The sequence below is a fragment of the Peromyscus maniculatus genome, chromosome X (assembly GCF_049852395.1).
Source record: "Peromyscus maniculatus bairdii isolate BWxNUB_F1_BW_parent chromosome X, HU_Pman_BW_mat_3.1, whole genome shotgun sequence".
NCBI lineage: Eukaryota > Metazoa > Chordata > Mammalia > Rodentia > Cricetidae > Peromyscus > Peromyscus maniculatus.
In genome coordinates, this window is record NC_134875.1 from 142,440,080 (window position 1) to 142,461,651 (window position 21,572).

The window sequence follows — 21,572 nt, forward strand, 5'->3', positions numbered from 1 at the left end:
CACCTTTGAAAAAAATTACCTTTGACAATTCCTGTTGACCTGAAAGACTATTCACAGTATTACAAAACTAGCATAATTTAATAATTTAAGTTTTGGAGTGATAGAAGAAAACAATCATTTATGGAACCACATAAAATACAAACAATAGATTGAAGCTAATATTAAATGTAGCTTTAGCTGGGCAGTGGTGGCGCACACCTTTTATCCCAGCACTTGGGAGGCAGAGGCAGGCGGATCTCTGTGAGTTCGAGGCTAGCCTGGTCTACAGATGGAGTCCCAGGACAGGCTCCAAAGCTACACAGAGAAACTCTGTCTTGAAAAAATAAAACAAAAAAAGTATCTTTTACTTTCATTTATTTATGTATCTATAATTTGCATTGCTTTGGATCAAACCTAGGGCCTTGCACACACTAAGCACTCTACCACTGAGGAACATCCCCAATTGGAAGTATCTTTAACTTAAATGCATGCCTATGAATCCCATATTAAGCAGTAACCTTGATACATACTCAATTTCTCCCATGCAAAATCCAGCTCAAATTCTGTCTATAGTAAACAAGTACTTTGATACATAAACATTGTTTATAATTTCTCAGCTTTATAAGTAATCAGGATTTAGTAGGAGAAAAGAAGAGAATGAATTCAAGTTTATTAGAACTAGCTTTACATGCTGTCTCATTTAATCCCCACAATAATACAATAAAATAAAAATGACTCTATCTTGACGAACTGGAGAATAGAGGGCTAAAAAGGCTAAGACCATGTGAGAGAACTAGCTCTGAATGCAAACACGCATTGTCAACTCATTACTAGTAGATGACTTCCTTTAAGCTGGAACTGCTATGGCCAGAGTAGGGATTCTGTCTTGCTCACTCAGCTGAGCAAGGGAAGGATCTCCTCTATTGGTGGGCTTCCCATCACCTTGTAATCCACTTTATACAAAAAAAATATATGTGCAAAACTTACTATATGATAAAGATATAGCCAATTCCAAAAGAAACCCAAGTTGTTGGCATCCAGGAGTTCCCAGATAAAGAGCCTCACTGGGTCACTCATCCATATGCAGAGGGCTGCTATATGCTATTCAAAGCAATCTGCTCTTTAAAACCAATAGATAGCCAAACAGCAGTAGACACTGAAGAAACTTCTGTCAGGGAAGAAAGAAGCCCAACAAATAATAAAAGCCAACTCCAGAAACAAAATCTTTGTGGAAAATGGACAGTTTTGAAAACTAGCTCAGTATTATTAGACAAGAGAATTAGCCATTAAACAAGTTCAATATGGTGTCAAAAACAAACAAACAAAAAACCAGGAAACAAAATTTAGAATTTGAAAAAAAAAAATGAGGCCACAAATTTGAAACCCAATGAAAGGATTGTAAGATAAGGTTAAACAAAATCTCCCAAGGTCAAAACCAAAAAGAAATGAAAAATAAGAGAGAAAAAATTTAGAGAAAGTCTAATGGATCATGAATCAGAAAGGTCTGACCTCACTTCTGCAATATTAATAAACTGTAAGAAAATGTAAAATGGTGACCACCATCAGAATAGCAAGATAAACCCTAATACTGCAAAGTGAAGAAAAGCTACTTTGATATATATATATATATCTCAAAAAGAGATGTATCATCATTGGGGACTTACTATCAATGATAACTGCAGAGGAAGTTAAACAATGAAATAGAACTGTCATTAATACTAATGAGCGCAAAAATCTTATACAGGAAAAATAATCACAATATGCCTGTACCCTCTCCTTCCCACAGGCCTAACAGTGACATCATTTGCCATCCAAACAACAGGACTTGGATGTAGCTCAGTGGAAGAACACTTACCTAGCACAGACAAAGCACTAAGCTGGATCCTCAGCACCACAAAATACTAAAAGTAAATATAGGAAACAAGCTATAAAAATCTTTGCAACTGAGGATATATAGTTCAATGGGAGAACTATTAACCTAGACACATGAGGATATGGGATCTATCTCCACCACCACAAAGAAAACAAAACAAAATAATTTAAGCATTGAAAATTGTTAACCTAGTCCTCAAGGTGTTCTAGTTTGGTTTCTGTTGTTGTGATAACACAATCAAAAGCAACTTGGAAATAAAAGTGTGTGTTTCATCTTACAGGTATTATTTCCTTGAGTCCAAGCAGGAGCTGAAGCAGAGGCCATGGAGGAGTGCTGCTTACTGACTTGCTCCCAATAGCTTGTTCAGCTTGCTTTCTGGTACAACAACCCTTCACCCCATCCCCATCGGACTACCTGCCCTGGGGTGGTACACCTACAGTGGGCTGGGCACTCCCACACAAATAATCAATCAAGAAAATGCACTACTGGCTTGCCTAAAGGTCATTCTGATGGAGGCATTTTCTCAATTGGGGTTCCTTCTTCCCAGATGACCCTAGCTTGTGTCAAGTTGACAAAAACTAACCAATACACAATTTTGGCTCCTAGAGAACATCTACCAGTGTCTGGGGGTCTGTTTGGCTGTCACCAGTCACATTGAGGGGGGATTAGCCTAAGAAGCTAGGAACACCGCTAAACATCCTACCTTGCACAGATGGCCCCACCATAAAGAACCATTTGGTCCCAAATATAAATGTCAAGGCTGAAAAATATTTTTGTAGCCCAAAATATGGTATGAGATCCACTAGAGCCCTTGCCTAGCACACCAAAAAGAAAAGGCCCCAGATTCCACTTCCAGCACAGGAGAAAAGAAGTTTCAATAGCCTACTTGAGAGTACATAAGAACAACTATTTGATTACTTAAACTTTGATGCCAAAGAGCCATTTCCACAAACATAAAAACAAAGCTGGGGTGAGTATACTTTCTCCCCTTCCCTCTCTCTCCTAAGCCCTAAAGAGGCAAGGCAGAAGGAGGATTGCTTGCGTTCCAAAGCAGCCTGGGCAACATACTTAGTTTTGCATCAGTTTGGGCTACATAGATAGATCCCATTTCAAAAACAAACAAGCAAACAAAAAACAAACATACAAAAAACTCATAAGCACTCTACTCCCTTTCTTCTGCCAAAAGTAAAAAGGTTGATCTTCAAGGACACAGAACCTTGTCTGGGTTCTCCATGACCTTCACAATTTGCCTTTGATCTGAAAATCTTAAAAATCACCTATGGCCAAAAGATAATCACAGCTGTCCATAGTCAGTCTAGAACACTGTTTTTCTTCCTTCTCCCACACAGACAATCATTATTGTTTGCAACTTAATACTCTTGGAATTCAAAATACAAAACAGCCCACAGTCTCCTCAACTGGGCAGTGGGAGGGGAGTTACCTTTGCTTTGCAATTCATATTCTTCAACTCCTTTCCTTTCTTTTATTCCCACTTAAAATGATGCTAGGGATCAAACCCAGGGTCTCATACCTGTGGATAAACACTCTACCACTGACTAACCTCCCATCTCCCAATTTTTACAGGGTCTCACTAAGAAGCCAAAACTGAAGTAGAACTTGCCATCCTCCTACTCCAGCCTCCCCAGTGCTGGGATTGTCAATGTATACCATCTGACCTTGATTTTTAAATGATACACTATCATCTCTCCACTAAAACACATTTTCCCAAGGAGAAGGCTAAAGAGACCTTCCTTAAATTCAATACTGGCTTTGTTTTTATATTGTTTTGTTTTTCTTTGAACCTAAAGCAAATGCTCTATTGACTGAACCACATGCCAGCACCCAGCAGTAGTTTTTATGGATTTATTTGTATTATTTTTAGTTATGTGTATATGGGGTGTGTGTGTGTGTGTGTGTGCACGAGTGAGAACAGGTGCCCATGGACTCCAGAAAAGGCCGTGGGGGTACCTGGAACTAGGGTTCCAGGCAGTTGTGAGCTGCCTCACTTGGATGTTGAGAGCTGGGAACCCAACTCAAAGCTGAACCATGCAACCTGATTATAAGGCCTTATTGCTGAAGACACATATGTCATTGGATATGGAGAAGTCACGCTGGTACTAAGTAGAGCTTCATCCTTACTAATTAATTTTCATGCTACTGGAAGGTACTCTGATGCTACTGGAAGAGAAAGGCAATCATTAATATCTCCCAGCTTAAAAACTCTGTGACCCACAACAGTGACCTGCCTGTAAGATATACTACTGGTGCAACAGTGACACATATATTATAGGAGTAGTCAATCACTTTCTGGTAGGATTTAAGGCCTACTCTACAAGATGGAACCCATACCTGACAATGCTCAAGTGGCTAAGAACCTAAGACTAATAGTTCATGGGCCTGGGGGAAACCAAATGCTATTATCATTCTAAAGGAACAGCAATAAAATGACTCCTGATGGCATACTGCTTTTCCCATAAATCAGTGCCTTGCTCATCCCTCATCAGAGAAGTTTCTTCTGCAGTAGATAGGAACTAATACAGAGACCCACAACTGGACAATGGGCAGAGTGAAACTTTGCAGCCCTCAGTCTCAAATGGGGTGTCTTCACCAAAGCCTCAAGGCTCAAGGATCTATGTGTAAGAGGAGGCAGAAAGACAGTAAGAGCCAGATGTGATGACAACTCCATGGAAACAGTGTCTTCCAGACATAAAAGGACTGACACATGTAAAAAGGGGGAGTTTTGACACCAGATATATAAAGTGAGGACATGACTGCCCCAAGGCATGGTTTAAGGGAAGGTTTTTACTGTAGATATGAGGAAGAGTACAGTACATCTGGAAGAGTCCATAGTGAGGGAAGAAAGTAGTGAACTAAAAACATGACCATGGCGGGGGGTGGGGGTGGGGGGTGGGGAGAGGAAGACAAAAGAGGGGAGTAGGAGAGAGAGGCAAGAGGGGGGGCAAGAGCACATAGCTAAAATGGCAGGGTTATAGAGGAAGAAGAAGCTGGGAAAAGGGAAGGTCATGAGCCAGAAACATTTAAAGTGGGTGAGAAGAGCCAGGATGCTCTGTAACAGGTATTTGTGATGCTGAGAGCCTAGAGGCCAGCATTCGCTTTTGGTATGCTAATAGGCACCACAGTTAGCCATTTGTCCGAGTTTCTTCAGACCTGACAATGCACAAATGAACTTAGAGACTGTGGTAGAGGGCACAAGGCCTACACAGATCTCAGCACTGAGACCCTGAGTGGTAAGTGGACACAATCTCCCACTCCTAACCAAGAAGCTATCTACAATTGATAACAACTAGCAAAAGAAAACTCAGTTTTCTCCAAAGGAAGTCTCAGTGGATATATTAACCACACCTCAGGGGAGGCCCCATATCCAACATAAAATGAACCCAATGGTATCTTTATATATTTTTTTTGTCTCACTTTGCTTTGTTTGGGCTTTTTTTTGTCTTATTGGTCTTTTGCTTGTTTATATTTATTTCTGTTTCTGTGTTTTGTGTATGTTTATTTTTTGTTTTGTTTTCATTTGTTTAAGAGAAAACAAAGTTGGGTTGCTAGGGAGGTGGGGAGGATCTGGGAAGAACTGGGGGTTGGAGGAGGGGAAAACATAATCAAAATAATACTGTACGAAAAATATTTTTCAATATAAAAAGAAAGCTGAGCCACATCTCCAGGCAGTACCAACTCCCCTTACTCCCCATCCAGCTGTATGTTTTAAAGTCCTGATAGAACTCGTTCAGAATCCTCCTATGAGTTAAAATTCTCAGCACACATATATCAAAAGAGACTAAGCTTCCAAATTCTGTACAACTTCTATAAAGCCTGGCCCCACACCTTTCTAGTGTTTGAAAGTAAAAGCCTGAATAAAAAGTCCATTCAGCCTTTATACCCTAAAATTATCTTGTTGAATGTTTCTGCCTTGTCTGGCATGCAAAGAAAAGTTCCACAGACCCCAGAACTTTCCTCCTTTGCTTCTAAGAGTTTAGCCATAAATCCAAGCCTATTTTGCATGCTGCACAAAACAACTTCAGCAAGGAGATAACTCCAAAATGCATTTTTAAAAAGTCCTAGGGGCTGGAGAGATGGCTCAGTGGTTAAGAACATATATTGTTCTTAAAGAGGACCCAAATTCAATTCCCAGCACCCACATCAGGCAACTTACAATTGCTTGTAACTCCAGTTTCAGGGGATGGCCCTAACCTCAGGTACATGCACATATACAGACATACACATAGGTGCATGTAAATAAATAATAATAAAATAATTTTAAAAAAAAGTCCTACCAAGTAAAGAGCTATGAAGTATGCCAAGGATGAAGAAAACCCATCTCATTATGACCAACTGAAAAGTACTACTTATTATTCGACATGTAGCTCTTGGGCAAACTAACTTTCTACCTTTATTTTTTTCCAAAAGATAAATGTTAGGACATGTTAAGCAATACTCCTAACTCAGCCAGGAAGACTGAATTCAGCACAGCACAGAAGTGTGAGGCATAGCTCAGGTTTATAGCTTTTTGTAATGGTGGAAGCCTTTGGATTTATAGGTGTGAGTCACATACTCTCGTGCCTCCCATAGGGAGAATCCTCCATGACTTGAACCTGAAAGCCTCCAGCTATAAGACCTTGGACTACAACTTTAGGCACTATGCCTGGCTCCCCACCCCCTATGCCTGAAACATCTCTGAAGGAACAAGGATTAGAATTCCACAAGGCCAAGTTAATTTGCAAGCTGGAAGGGGTAATAAAGATATATTTGAAAGCCAGTTGGCAAGGCAGGTCTCCCAAGTGAAAAGGCCTTTCAGCACAGGAAAGAAAACTTACCTAGTGTTTTTTAACCAGACTATGAATTCTCACTACAAATTTGTCTTTAGAATTACACTCACCCTAGTAACTACAAATCCTTCTGTGACTGCCACTGCAAAGAGACAGGGTTTTACCATTCTGAGGACTTATATGACCTTAGCATCCTAGAGTGAGGAAGTAGGGGTGTGGGTGGGGACAAGACCCAAGCACTCCCAGACACTAACAAAGTAGTGGTTTGGCCTGCTGTGAACTGTGTGGCACACAGAAGTGAACCAAAATCTAGACAGACAGAAGTTCACATCCATCTTTCCACCACTAAATTCAATGATTCCCCTTTTCAAAACTTCAACTAGAACTTCATGCCTAGCTTGTAGAAAGCTCTGAGTTCTACTCCCTGCCCACCCACTCCCACTACCACCCCCCCCACACACACACAAATTTTAATCCACACACCTATAATCTCAGCACTCAGGAGACTCAAGCAACCTGACATAGATTTCCAGGCCAGCTCAGCAAGAAACCTGTCTCAAAACCAAACAAAGGGGATAGGGATGGAGCTCATTTTGGTAGAGTACCTACCTTTCTCTCAAAATCCTCTGCATACCCCACAGCTGTGTTGGCATAGACCTGTAATTCTAGGTGGAGCCAGGAGGACAACAAGTTCAAGGTCATTCCTCCCTACATACCAAGGGTTGAGGCCCACAAGGGCTACATGAAGATTCTGTTTCAAAAACAAACAAAGGCTGGAAAGATAACTCAGTATTTAAGACATTGGCTGCTCTTGAAAAGGACTCAGGTTGAGTTTCTAACACTCACACAGCAGCTCACAACCTTCTGTAATTCCCAATCCAACCTATCTTCTGGCCTCTGTGGATATTGCACTCACATGGTGCACTTAAATGGCAGGCAAAACACTCATGCAAAGAAAATAAAAATAAACCTTTAAAAAAGCAAATAAAAGGGTACAAGGGACAATGATTGGGCTACTGTTTCAACATTTCTGATCTCAAGCTACCAAGACCTTAACTCCACACAGCCTCTAAATCGGAGACTCCTTTTTCAATCACTATGGTATTATTATATAGTATAGGGCCTCACACACACACCCATCAACAACTGCTTGTCCTTGTCCCTATTGCCCTCTGTTTCTTTGAACATCAGTCAACACTTAACATATGACATTTGCAACATAGCATATACCCGCCTCCAAATTGTCCTGATTCTGACTTCAGTGTTCACATAATCAGGATGAGTGTTGTCCCATAACCAGAGAATAAATGCTGTAATACTTAGAAGCCCCTGAAATGGTGACAAAGTGAAGGTTATCTATAAAAAAAAAACTTCCAATTTCCCTTACCACAGTAGTGCACATATACAAATACACACATCAAGAGGTTTGTATTCCCAAAGACAACTTGAAAAGTGGGTTCTCAAAAGAGCTTGCCAGCAAGGCCAAGCTAGGCCAGGCCCTGATAAATGTGTTCTTAGCAGTTTCTGGCATGGGGGATGGGCTTTAATAAATTATGAGTAGCCAGGGCCAGGGCTCCATTCCTTCTCCCTTGATAAACATTCCTGAGGTTGCAGGGGGCCTCCTGATACCCAGCTGGTGGATGCAACTCTCCAGTGAGTGACATCATAGAAATGAGCTTGCTTTCCTCCCCCACTGAAATTCTCAAGTAACTCCAGCAAGACTTGGCTAGGAATGTCACTCAGTAGTAGAGCACTCGCAAAGTCCTGTTTCCATAATGAACACAGCACAAAGGGGGAAGAAAACAAACAAACAAACAAACAAAAAAAAAACAGCAGGCCACATTGGCTCAACCTACCTGCAAATCCAACTCAGCTAAAGTGCAATATTTCAGGGCCCTGAGAGTTCCTAAACCCATGTATACTCTCAAAGAATATCACCAAATCATGAGACCTTTCAAACATGCAGGTCGTTTCTGTTCTTTCTGCAACATCAGCATGAGAAAATGGGCTTTAGTGTGTTTCTATGCTTTTCAGTTTTGTATGTGGCATTTGTGTGTGTGTGTGTGTGTGTGTGTGTGTGTGTGTGTGTGTGTATGTGTGTGCACGCACGCGCATGTATGCATTTGCTTGTTTGTTTGTTAATGGTAGCAAGATTTCAAGCTGCAAATTGTTATAAATATACTCAGTAGTTATGACTCCTAATGTCATCTTTCAGCAGAAGTCTTGTAGAGTTTCAGGCATGCATCTGAAATACTATGCATGCTACTCTTCTGGGAAGTTAATGTCCTTTAACTTCAAACCAGATCTAGAGAATAGTCAGACCTTCCCCAGCATCTGCTCTGATTGCCTATGAAGCACCGTACTAGGGAGTCTCTGCTCTAAATTTCCTTTCTCCAACTGCAAAAATGCAGATGAAGCAAGTACTTGTTTGCATTTTACTATGTAAATAAAGCATTTTCTCAGAGCCAAAAGTTCATGTCAAAAAGAAAAACAGACCTACATGAAAACACTGAAAATGCCAAGGGCCTCCAAACACACCACACTAAAGGCCACTGTTTTCAAAAAGAATAAAATAAAAGCCCAAAGTCCTTAAAAAACAAAGGTGACACACTATTAGCCTAGCAAAGTGATTTATAACTGGGCTGGGGGCATTTGGCAATGTCTGGGGACATTCAGATTGTCATACCTGGAGACAGGTGCCAATGGCCTTCAGTGGGTAGAAGCCAAGGAAGTAGCTAAATGGACTATAGTGCACAGAACAGACCCCACAACAGAATGGAAAAACTCACCCTACAGATGGCATTGAGTTACTCAATATAAATAACATGGCAAGAGAGTTCAGTCAAAAGCAAACAGTATCTACTGGCCAGGAAGCAAGACTGATATTCACCATTAGAGTCTTACTTTCAAGACACTGCCTAGGACTTGCCATGTCTGTGACCTCAGAGTATATCATTTTACCCTCACTTAGTCATAGCTGTTACATCCACAAAATGGGTGGATAAGACCTCTCCAGTTGAAGACTAGGACTGAATCAGCCTGATTCTTGCCATCTCTTCTGGTTTTATTTTGTCCCGTGATGTTGAAGATGATACTCAGCATCTTGTGTAGGCAAAGCAAGCACTCCAACTATCTATATCTCCAGCACCTCCCAGTTCTAAGATATGTGCTCACATGAGATATTCAAATGATAGTCACATTATTATCAAAAGAATGTGTCCTCTTAAATTGGGTCAAGCTACTCCCAAATCAGTATTAGCTAAATAGAAAAATATTAATTAACATAATTATAATTAATACTATATATAATATAAATATAAAAATAGAATAACTATAATTCATAAAAATTAAACAGAAAACCCTTGTGGTATACCAAGAATTCAACATATAAACATTGCATAATTTTTTAAATGGAAAAAGAACTATTAGAAAAAATATTTAATAAACTTCAATGACATTTCAGTAGCTCTTGGAAGAGTAAAAGTTTAAAGTGAATTCCAGTTGAAGAACGATTTCCCCTAGTATCTATCAGAACAGTTCATTTCTACCTTGTAAGTGGCTGTAAACATACACATTCCCTTCATTTCTTTGAAATTTTATTTATTTTATTTCACACGCATGAATGTTTGTCTGAATGTATGTCTGCATACCATGTGCAGATAGTACCTGTGGAGGCCAGGAGAAGGTGTCAGATCTCCTGGGACTGAAGTTGCAGACGTTGTGAGGCCCCATGTGGGTGCTAGGAATCAAACCTGAGTCATCTCTCCAGCCAACCCTTCATTTTTAAATAATGTGGCAATTATTATCAGTTGTCATGTTCTAAGCAAACACTACTGATAATCTTTTTGTTGTTCTTATTTTGACTGTGTGTGTGTGTGTGTTCTTAATTTAAAGAATTGACAGGTACTTGAAATACTGTTAATTCTATACAATAGAACATGTGGTGAAAGTACATGGGTGTACACAAACATAGGAGCAACAGCACATGGATATCTATGTAGCATGAAAATACAAAAACCCCAAGTTGCTCTGAGTCTCATCCATCCTAAGCAATGAAACCATAATTTTTCAGTCATACTGAATCATATATAAAAATTATGCAGTGGTGAGAACATAGCTCAGTAGTACAGCTTAGTATGACTGAGTTTGACCAGCACCTACTTCAATTTCTAAAAGGCAGAGAGCCAGGAGGTCATCAAGTATGTAGAGTTTGCAAAACTGGGACGGATAAAAATTTCTCTAGCAAATCTTTCTATTTAAAGTAATCTCCAGCTTACTTATATGGTGAAAGACCAAATGCTAGGGGCTAAAGAGATGTCTCGGTGGTTAGGAGCACTTGTTGCTCTTACAGTGGGAACATATATACATTCAGACAAAATACCTGAAATGAAATAAACAAATTTTAAAATATTGCTTTAAAAATCCTAAAACTGCATATTAAACGATGTATAGCTTATTTCATCTGCTATACAAACAAGTGTGAGAAAGATAGGTGGAATCCTATTTTGTTGTTTTAAAGAAGTACATACCAGATGTGGTAGGGCAATAGGAAAGTGGAGGCAGGAGGGTTAGTTGCTCATCTCTGAGCAACACAGAGAGTTTGAAGCCAGATGCTTGAAATACAAGGGACTATAGCTCAAAAAACATCAAAAAAGAAGAAAAAAGCAGAAAAGAAATATATGCCAGGTGTGGCGTCATTATGCCTGAAATGCCAGTAGTTGGAAAGCTGAGGTAGGATTGAGAGGTGCAAGCTATAAACATATCAAAAGGCTGTCTCAGAGGTGGAAAAAAGAAGAAAAAAACGACAGTAGCAAAAAACATTAAATGTTACAGGACTGAGATTTACTTGATATACTTTTAACTATATCATAATAAATGACCTCTAAAACCTTCTTTAAAAACACGGATGAAGGTCTAGAGACATGGCTGAGTGGTTAAGAGCATTGGCTGCTCTTCCAGAGGTCCTAAGTTCAATTCCTAGCACCCACCCACATGGCAGCTCATAGCTGTCTGTAACTCCAGTTCCAGAGGATCCAACACCCTCACACAGACATGCATGCATGGAAAAATACCAATGCACATGAAATAAAAATAATTTTCTTTAAAAAGTTACAAATGAGATTTTCTGTGGTAGTATACTCCTGTAGTACTAGCACTGAAATGGCTGAGGGACTTCAAGTTCAAGGCCGAAACTTAGTAAGATTTTTGACTCAAAAATAAAAATAAAAACGGGGCTGTGGATAGCCCAGTGATAAAAGAGCACTTACCTAGCATTGGCAATGCTGAGTTCACTCCCAGAACCAAAAAAAAAAAAAAATGGGGTGAGGGCACACTAGGACTCTGTATGTAGCTCAGTGGTACAGAACTCGCTTAGCATTTGCAGTGCCCTGGATTTGATTCCCCTGAATGGCAATCAAACAAAAAAAATCCAGTTTGATATAAAAGATTACATATTAGCTAAATCTGTAACGGAAGTGGGGGGAATGATTGATTGATTTGAGGTCGTATTTGCTGTTTGAATAACACCATTCCACTTTCCAAAATCATGATCAGTGGAGGTGAATTAAGAGTCACCTCATTTCTTCATGCTTTAATGAGAGTGGGAAGATAAGGAAAATTGTAAGTCACCTTCACACCTCCAAACACCTCTAGGAGCCAGGAATATTTACATTTTAAAGGAGACTTTGCCCTTAGAACTGGTAAGACTCAACTCTGCCTAGAACAGGCCCCCAGTTTCTTTTAACCAGAAGACCTGAGAGATTGTCTTGTTTGTTTATACAGGTTTATACACGTTTAGTTGGTAAGTATCAAGATGGATTGCGTTTTAAGAGAATTCCAATTCTAAAGCAACACACACACACACACACACACACACACACACACACACGCATGCACGCACTCACACGCGCTAATTCCAAGTGAGAGTAAGGTCTCTTTTCTTACTATCGGAACTCAAATTCTATATTTTAAGCATGCAGAAAAGTTTCAATAAATGTTGGTAGATATGCAGAGTGCGTGGATGTAGGAGAGGACGCCGAAAGTCAGCAAATATTGATGAGCTCCCGGGAATCGTGAAGCTGACTGGCAGCAGCTTCTAGTGTAGGTTTCAGACTCAAAACCGTGCAGATCAAAAGGGTGACAACCAGGAGCCCTAAATAAGCAAACAAAAGTGGGGAAGGTTGTGCCCAGTCCCTGGATCCTGGGAATGGGTTTTTTTCCCCCTTCATCTCATGGCAGCCTCGCAGGTGTAGGTCCACAGCTGGACAGGCCAGGAGTTACAGGGGACTACCAGGCCCTTTCTCAGAGGGGGAGGGGAAGAAGACCCGGAACAGGAGCCATTGAAACTACCAGCAACGTTGGGAGCCGCCCGAGGGCCGCCAGGATGGAGCCGGAACCGCACACCTACGGCTGACCAGAACCCAGTATCCACAGGTGACTCCGGCAGATGCGCCCCAGAAAGGGAGGCCGCTAACCGGACGCCTCATCCAGTGCCCCAAAACCCCGACAAGCCCTCTGGCTCGGGACCACCACCTCAGGACTGTCACCGGGCAGACCCCAAGGTCGCCTTACCTTAGTGATGACCAGAGGCTCGCCATGCTCGCGGCCGCCCTTCAGGGTGAAGCCCCAAGGGGCGCCTCCGCTCAGCTGCACCTCCACCAGGCGGACGCCTTCAGCCGCCCGCGCCTCAACCTCGGCCAGGCGCTCGGGCCGCGCACGGGGCTCGGCGCCCTCCATGATGCGGGGCGCTCAGCCCCTCCAGGCGCTAGGGCCCACGCCCATGCACTCCGGGAAGCACAAGTTGGCCCACCACCAATGAGCCGCCAGGCGTCCAGGCCACCGCCACCACCGCCGCTGCCACCAACCGCCGCCGCCGCCGCCGCCGCCGGCCACCACTCAACTTGCTTTGCAACTTGGAAAGCGCAGCGCGGGCCAGGCCAGGAGGGAGCGCGGAAAACGGCGCGGGGAGGGGCACGGGGAGGGGGCGGAGCAGGCGCGCTCCTCTCAGGCATGGGCAGGGGAGGGGGAGGGGCAGGCGCGCGCCCGGGAGCCGGCACTGGCGGGAGCGCGCATATGGGGGTTCCGCACTGAGTGCGCTAAAGGTCCAAAGGGGTTTAATTTGTGCGCCCAACCGATAGTGGTTGAGGCACGCGCTCTGGGACCAGCGAAAACTGCCCCGACTGGACGCAGTCCGACATGAGATCCCACGGTCCCTCCGCCCAGCTCTGGAGGCGCTGAGAGCCTTGCGGGGGGGCGGGGGGGGGGTTAGGCGCCGCCGTGGAGGCCGGGTGCAACAGGTGAGACGGCGGAAGTGTCCATACCGGACTAGGCGGGACCTGGAGGCGACCGCGATCAGAATAGTTTGCAGTCCAGCACCTTCCAACTGGGAGCGGGAGTCGGCCCAGCGCTTCCTCCTTTGAGCCGGTGGGCGGAACAGACTGCGGGCGACTTCACAGGTGAAGACGAAACCCTGGCGTCCCCGCTGTCCTGTATGGCCGCACCTTTGATCCAGCGCGGGGACTCTAGAAAAGCTGTCCCTAAGAACCATCTGTACGCCAGGATGCAGTTCTGGCCCTGGCTCCGGGCCATGTGCGGGCACACCCCAAAGCTCTGGCCCTGTGGTTAATGCTCCAGGCAACTCCTTTCCGCAGAAAGGACCCTGGACCTGATCTATCCTGGGTCTTCCCACTCCTTTGCAAATTCCCTTCTGTGGCACCAGCAGGCATAGTAAATGGCATACTGGTGGCACTTGTCGCAGCTTAGGAGGCCTATCTTCCATTCAGTCCCTACCCTTAACATTCATAAAAGTGTGCTTCAAGTTAATGGGGGGGGGGGGGGGGGTGCTGCGGTCTGCTGCCTGCCTCATGCCTCCATAGGCCAGACAAGAGGCCAGAAAAAGAGCAGACATCAGATCCCCTGGAACTGAAGTTACAGTTCCTTGTGAGTCACCACGTGGGTGCTGGGGCCGGAACCCACCTGAGGTATCTCCCCATCCACGTGCCACAAGTTCTTAAAGTGTGTTCCGCGTTTACATCCTTAAAAGAGGAATTAGTCTGAAGTTAATGAAAGTCCGCTACTTTTTAAATTTTTGACTAACTTATTTATTGACTTTAGAAATTATCTGCCCTTGAAATCTATGTAGCCAAGGATAATTGGATTCCTTCCTAATTCTCTTACCTGCATCTCCCAAGTGCTGGGATTACAGATGTGAGCCATCATGCCTATTAATACTTTGCTAGGTTTCTATATTCATGAAACAAGCCCACCTTAGAAAGGTATACATGACATGTCTTACAGAGTAGAAAAAAAGTTTTCTTTTTTGTTGATGTTTGTATGTGTAGCTGGAGGCTTGTTTCCCCAGTACAGCTCCATCCTGATACTTTTAGCACATGATGGTACTGGGAGGAGACAGCAAGGACAACCAGAGAACACTGTGCCAAGAGCATCTTTAGACTCTGCCACTGTGAAGCTTGGATAGGGAAGCTCAACTCTGGTCAGAGTTTTTTCAAACAGACCAGATGCATCACACAACAGAAACAGAGTGTCTTGGTTACTTTTCTGTTGTTGTGATAAAGCATCATGACCATGGCAGTTTATGAAAGAAAGCGTTTAATTTGGCTTTCAGGTTTAGAGGGTTAGAGCTCTGATTTAGAGGGTTAGATGGCTGATTGAAGGAACAGCTGAGAGTTCACATCTAGATCTACAACCACAAGACACGAGAGGGAGAGCACACTGGAAATGGCACGAGTCTTTTGAAACCTAAACCACAAATCTTGTCTCCAGTGACACACTTCCTCTAACAAGGCCACACCTCCAAGACCAAGTATTCAAATATATGAGCCTATGGGGGCCATTCTCATTCAAACGCCACAGTGGTTTCAGTGTTTTCATAAATCTATCATTACTGTGTGCAGCAATCAAAACCTTCATTCTTCTCCTCCCCCTCCTTCTCCATCTCTTTATCTTCTTTTGACATAGGCTTTTACTCTGTAGTTCATGCTAGCCTTGGAACTTACTGGGTAGTCCAAGCTGGCATCTAACTCTGGATCCAATTGCCTTTACCTCTGGAGTACTGGGATGACAAGAGTGCCCCACCACACCCAGTTTCCTTAATGTTTTTGTTCATTATATACTAATTGTCAGGTTTCCCATCTGCCACTTTAAAGGATCACACCTTCTTCCTCAGTGTCTTTACTCTTTGCTTGTTTTTGGTTTTAGAGACAGTTTTCTCGGTGTTTGTCCTGGCTGTCCTGGAACTCACTCTGTAGACCAAGCTGGCCTTGAACTCACAGAGATCCACCTGTCTGCCTCCCGAGTGCTGGGATTAAAGGCATGTGCCACCACTGCCCAGCTTTACTTTCTTTCTTAAGCTTAGGTGCAAATCTGTATTTTCTGAGATCTGTTTTAGAGTCTTCATGTTAGACATTGTTCCCTGTTGTGCATCGTGTGAGTGTGAATGAGGCTATTGTCTGTATTGACATTGATAAATATGCTAAGGAGACTGGGCTGAGTCATGTGGCTGCTATAAGAGAGATGCCCATTTACCTTCCTAAATCCACTCACCCATGTTCTTGGGGGTATCCAGGTTGAACCCATCTGTCCTGGCTCTCATGACACCTAGATTTCTATTTCTCAAGTATCCTGAGAAAATATCAAAACCTTGTGACAGGTGACAGGGCTAGTGAGTTAGCTCAGCAAGTAAAGTGCTGGCCACTCAAGCCTGACAACTGGAATTCAATCCCTGGAACCCACATAAAGGTGGAAGGAAAGAACCACCTCCACATGGTTCTCCTCTGACCTACACACACACACACACACACACACACACACACACACACACACATCATGGCACACATATCATGGCACACACATCATACACATTTGAATAAATAAAGTTCTTAAAATTTGTATTTACTTATTTTCAGTATATGAGTGTTTTGCTTGCATGTGTGTCTATGTACCACATGCATTCCTGGTGCCTGTGAAGGCCGGAAGAAGGCATCGGATCCTCCTGGGACTGGAGTTACAAGCAGATGGAATCCGCCATACAGATGCTGGAGCTTAAACCCAGGTTCACTAGGTTCTCTTGCCAGTGCTTTGGAAGAGCAGCCAGTGTTCTTGAACTATCTCTCTGGGCACAAAAAAATAAAATAAAAACCTCTTGACAGGAAGACATTGTCCCAGTTTTATCAGACTTTAACTCTTCTGGTAGTGATAGCTTTGTCCTCCTCAGGACACACAATTTCACTGGGATTCCTAAAATTAGAGTGTATTTGATGCTCCTTGGAAAGGCAGAGATATCTTTTGTCTCTGTGGTTAGAAACAGTCTCTGTGCTCCTTGAGTTGAATATTCAGCTGCTTTACTCAAGAAATATGAGCACAAGCATGTACTCTTTTGGACTGCTAGGGGTGACCTAACATGGGAACTGATTTAGGTGCAGATCTACCAGTGATAAAGCAGCATATTAAAGACCCATTTTTGCCCAGTCAGATCTCAAGCAGGATTTTACACAGGACCTAGTTAGTTGCAATATTTGTAGATTTCTGTTTGTAGAGTGATGTGCAGGGAACAGAGCGGGGCCCATGTAGTCTGTTTGTGACTGGCACCATTACTGTACTTCACATGTCATAAATTAATTTATTTTGCATAATTAGTATATATTCATAAAAATGTTAATGTTTTAAAAATAGCTAATCCTTATGAAATAGAGCTTAATTTATTTTAGTTTTTTTCTTCTAACCAAAGAGATTTATACTCATAAAATGTTTTTTAGGATAGAGTGCCACATTTTTACACAAGGTTTACAAATCAGCAGTAAATTGGTAAATATGGCTACATTATCCACAAAACTTTTTAATATAGTATTTTTTCAAAAAGAGGGGCTGGAGAGATGATTCGGTGGCTAACAGCACCTGTTGCTCTTCCAAAGGACCAGGGTTCAGTTCCCACATGGAGGCTATTTAATTAGGGTTGTAAGGAGGCACCATGACCACTCTTATAAAGAAAACATTTAATTGAAGGGGTCATTTACAGTTTCAGAGGTTCAGTCCATTATCATCGTGATGGGGAGAATGGCAGCCTGCAGGCAGACCTGATGCCAGAGCTGAGAGTGATACATTTTGCAGGCAACAGAAAGTCAACTGACACACTGGATGGTATCCTGAGCACAGGAAATCTCAAAGCACGCCCCCGAAGTGACACACTTCCTCCAACAAGGCCACACCTCCTAATAGTGCCACTCCCTTTGGGGCCATTTTCTTTCAAACCACCACCGAGGCTCACAACCATCTATAGCTCCAGTTCCAGGGGAGCCAATACCCATTCCTTGCCTCCTCAGCCATGTGCCATGAACATAGTAGACATATGTACATGCAGGCAAATACTCATACACATAAATAAAAAATTAACAAGGCAAGGAGGCTGGAGGTGTAATTTAATGATAGAAAACATGAAGCCTCAATACCAAAAACAGATAAAGGGCAGTATTAACTATTTTCTCCATTACCCACAGGATGCCTATGAATTCAGACTGGCAAAGGAGCTGTCAAAATTAGAGAGTAAGAGTGCCTGTGGCTAAAAGAAGACTTTCACAACATGAAGTTATCCTTTCTGACCATTATCACCTTACTACAGGATTCTAAAAGCTATCATTGCAAACATTAGAATTAACTTAGCTGCAGATCTATTAGTGATGAGACAGAATGCTAAATATTCCCTCAATCAGATCTTGAAAGTATTTCACACAGCATCATGTTGGTTGCAAGTTACAGATCTCTCTTTGTAAAGAGGTATGCAGCGAACTGAAGAGGGTCTCTGTAGCCTGTCCATGACTGACACCATTATAGTACTTCACATTTCATATTTAGAGTTTGTATATGAGGCTCGGCTTTGTGCTGAGATAGAAAGCAGCCATAAGGAAAAACAATTTCTACTTCACAGAATGCCTGCTGTGTGTCAGGCACATTGTAAATAAGTCCTCTTAGCAAACGTGAATATACATGTCACCCCAGTGTTACACATGAAAACATTGAGACCCAGAGGGTTAATATAACTTGTCATGGTTAGATCAACCAGCTCTCTTCCGAAAGACATGTTTTTCTCAAGGGAACATAAGCCTTTCCTGGTACCAGCATTCAGTAGTCTTACTAGACAGATTTCTCTGGGTGGCTTTGTTTACTCCTAAACATTCACAGGACACTACGTGACCCTTAGAGGGTTTGTTAGGCATGGACTCTGGAATAAAGGTTGCATGCTGACAAAAAAAATGTCCTTCATGGGATAGTAGAGGAGCACCAGGAACAGAAAACAGAAATCTTTTAACGAGTACAGAAGTTCCCCAGTAATATCAGAGTCAGATTATGAAGGGCTATCCATGTACAAACAACACTCCAAAATAGTAGTCTACTCATCTTAATTACCATAAAATCCAAATACACATATACAATATTTCAAGAGACCACATTCACATAACTTTTATTATTAACATTGTCATAATTGAATTTATTATTAGCTGTTAATCTCCTCTTTATAAACTAATGTATAGGAAAAAAAATAATCAGGTAGATTGATATTCCAGTAGCGTCTGTGGTTGCAGGAAGGTACCAGGGTATTGGAACACATCCCCAGTGGTAAGGGGACTCCTTTAGTGTCTCTGTTCACTATGACAGTTTTTAGAGGCACAGTGGTGGATCTAATTTGTAGGACCTTGGCCCATAATATATTAAATGTCTAGAAAGATGAGACCTGGAGACTGGGAAGTGGCAATGATGAAGGTGTAGTCTTGACATGGTGGCTAAAGTCCAGGATGACGAGCTTCTTTTTTTGTTTTGTCTCGTTTCTCTGTATAACCCTGGCTGTCCTGGAACTCACTCTGTAGATCAGGCTGGCCTCAAACTCAGAGATCTGCCTGCCTCTGCCTCTCGAGTGCTGGGATTAAAGGTGTGAGCCATGGCCCCAGCAATGACAAGGTTCTTAACTAAAGAAAGGAGGAACTTCCATCTGAGCTAGCCAGACAGGAAATGGTTTGAAGAGGAGTTCAAAACATATCTTCTAGATATTGAGGGGGAGAAAAACCATCACCACACTATAAGAAGTCCATCCCCAATGGTGACATTGCTATCTCCACTATATGTGAAAAAAAATCTCTTCTGTCATAAAACCTTCTTAAGAAGATAACATTCTTCAAGATCTGTTTTCAAAATCTCATGGGTGGGGACCATGCTTAGATTGAAGATTCAGCTTCTCAATATAATTTATCAGAGAGGGGTCTGTGCTAATGATCTAATTGCCCTGCATCAAATGCTGACTGTGCATCTTAAAACACTAGCCCACATGAAATAATACCTTTTTGTCACCTTTTCATTAAGCTCTTACCACCCTTACCACTCAGACTTCCGCTAATAATCTGTGCACAGTCTTTTGCTCTATCTTGAATTTGATGTTGTTCATATAGGAAGTCATCCATGTGAATGGATAAAGACTGAGAATTATAGACAGCCCTATTAAATAAACAGCAATTCTAGTGCTAAAACAAACCCTGGATAATGTTGCTATTTAATTAAAGGCTAAATTGCAAAAATTGATAATATGATTACATGATACTAATAACTGATTACATGCCTATAATTCCTGTCCTCAGGAGAATGAGCCAGGAGTGTTGTTAAAGAGTTCCAGGCCAGTCTAGGCTACATATCCAGTGTGTCTAAAAAATATGAAAAGTGGCATGGACATCCATCTGACAAAGATGCAACATATGTCAATCATCTTTACTGAAGAGTACTTATTTTTCCTTTAAAGGCATCTGAGCCTGTAATGATGAAGGCTGACACCCTTCTGTCAACAGCTGTCTATAATAACTCTTCTATTTTGTGCCTGTTATGTCAGTGTCAGGTGTATGAAGAGAGGTTCATTTTTGCCCAGAGCTCAGTGTTTGGAAGACAATGGGAAGGACAAAGGATGTATATTCCTTGTCATCCATAGTGACCTCATGTCAGCACTTGGGGGCCTTGCCAATGCAGATCCTGAGGTCACAGGGTCTTTCTGCATGGCACTTGTCATGCATGCTGCATGGTGCACCTGCAGATGCTGCTGTCCCTGTAAATGCCCTTATGTCAGAAAGCATGAACCTAGCCTGTGAGTCACCTAAGCAGAAGGTCCTGAGGGTCCAAAGTTATTCAGAGAGCATGATGTACCTATGGCTGCCACGGTGCCTTGTGTCTGCTGGCATGGATCTGGTTCATGTGGAACCCAAGGACAGAGGTTCCTGAGTACTTTTGTGTGGTTTTGCTGGTGCACCAAGCCCAGCCATCAGTCAAGTCTTGGGAGTTTCCCCTCCAACAGTGTCCACAGTCTTCAGAAAGTAAATCATTATTCCTAACATCAGGACTCTGAGAGCACGGCCACCTTGGAGACATCAGCCCCTGTCCAGAGGATGTACCTGAGGACAGATTTGATCAAGGAACACACCTTTGTTCATGAGCCAGATCAAAGAATGCCAAGAAGTTCCTTGGATCCCAGAGGCACATGAGAAGCCAGATCTTTCTCTCTTGGTGTGCAGACAGCCTGTTCAATTGCCCAGCTCCAAGATGTGTCAAAGAGATGGTTCTAAAGAAGCTGAGCCAGTGCAACAAAGGAAAAGAGAAGTGGGGTGGACTGCTTTGGTTTGAGGTCACAGACTACAAAAGGAGCAAACAGAATCTAAATTCCATGCCATCTGCTTTTAAGCTGGTCACTAGAAATAGAGTAGCCTTGTCTTTTATTCCCAGACGTGAGTATCTGAGCAGAAGCCTGAGGAAGAGACCTGGCAGGGAACTTCTCACCAGCCTATTGGTCACCTAGGCTGCTTCTGGACTGCTCTGAAATCTTCTCTGACCTAGGGGGCCTCAGGTCTTCCTGCTCAGCCTAAAGGAAGCTATGGCCTTCCCTATCTGTCCAAGAT

The 21,572-nt window shown here is 42.6% G+C and overlaps 2 protein-coding genes across 2 annotated transcripts in view; one reads left to right on the forward strand and one right to left on the reverse strand.

Moving 5' to 3' along the window:
- Shroom2 (shroom family member 2) overlaps positions 1-13,568 on the reverse strand; it is a 164,369-nt gene extending 150,801 nt beyond the window's left edge. Inside the window, exon 1 of the mRNA XM_006997791.4 lies at positions 13,207-13,568. Coding sequence (XP_006997853.1) covers positions 13,207-13,371 — 165 coding nt within the window. The 5' untranslated portion in view covers positions 13,372-13,568. The remainder of the gene's footprint in view (positions 1-13,206) is intronic.
- Positions 13,569-13,964: 396 nt separating this feature from the next.
- Gpr143 (G protein-coupled receptor 143) overlaps positions 13,965-21,572 on the forward strand; it is a 36,275-nt gene continuing 28,667 nt past the window's right edge. The window contains exon 1 of the mRNA XM_006997790.3: positions 13,965-14,090. The gene's annotated coding sequence lies outside the window, so the exon portion shown is untranslated. The remainder of the gene's footprint in view (positions 14,091-21,572) is intronic.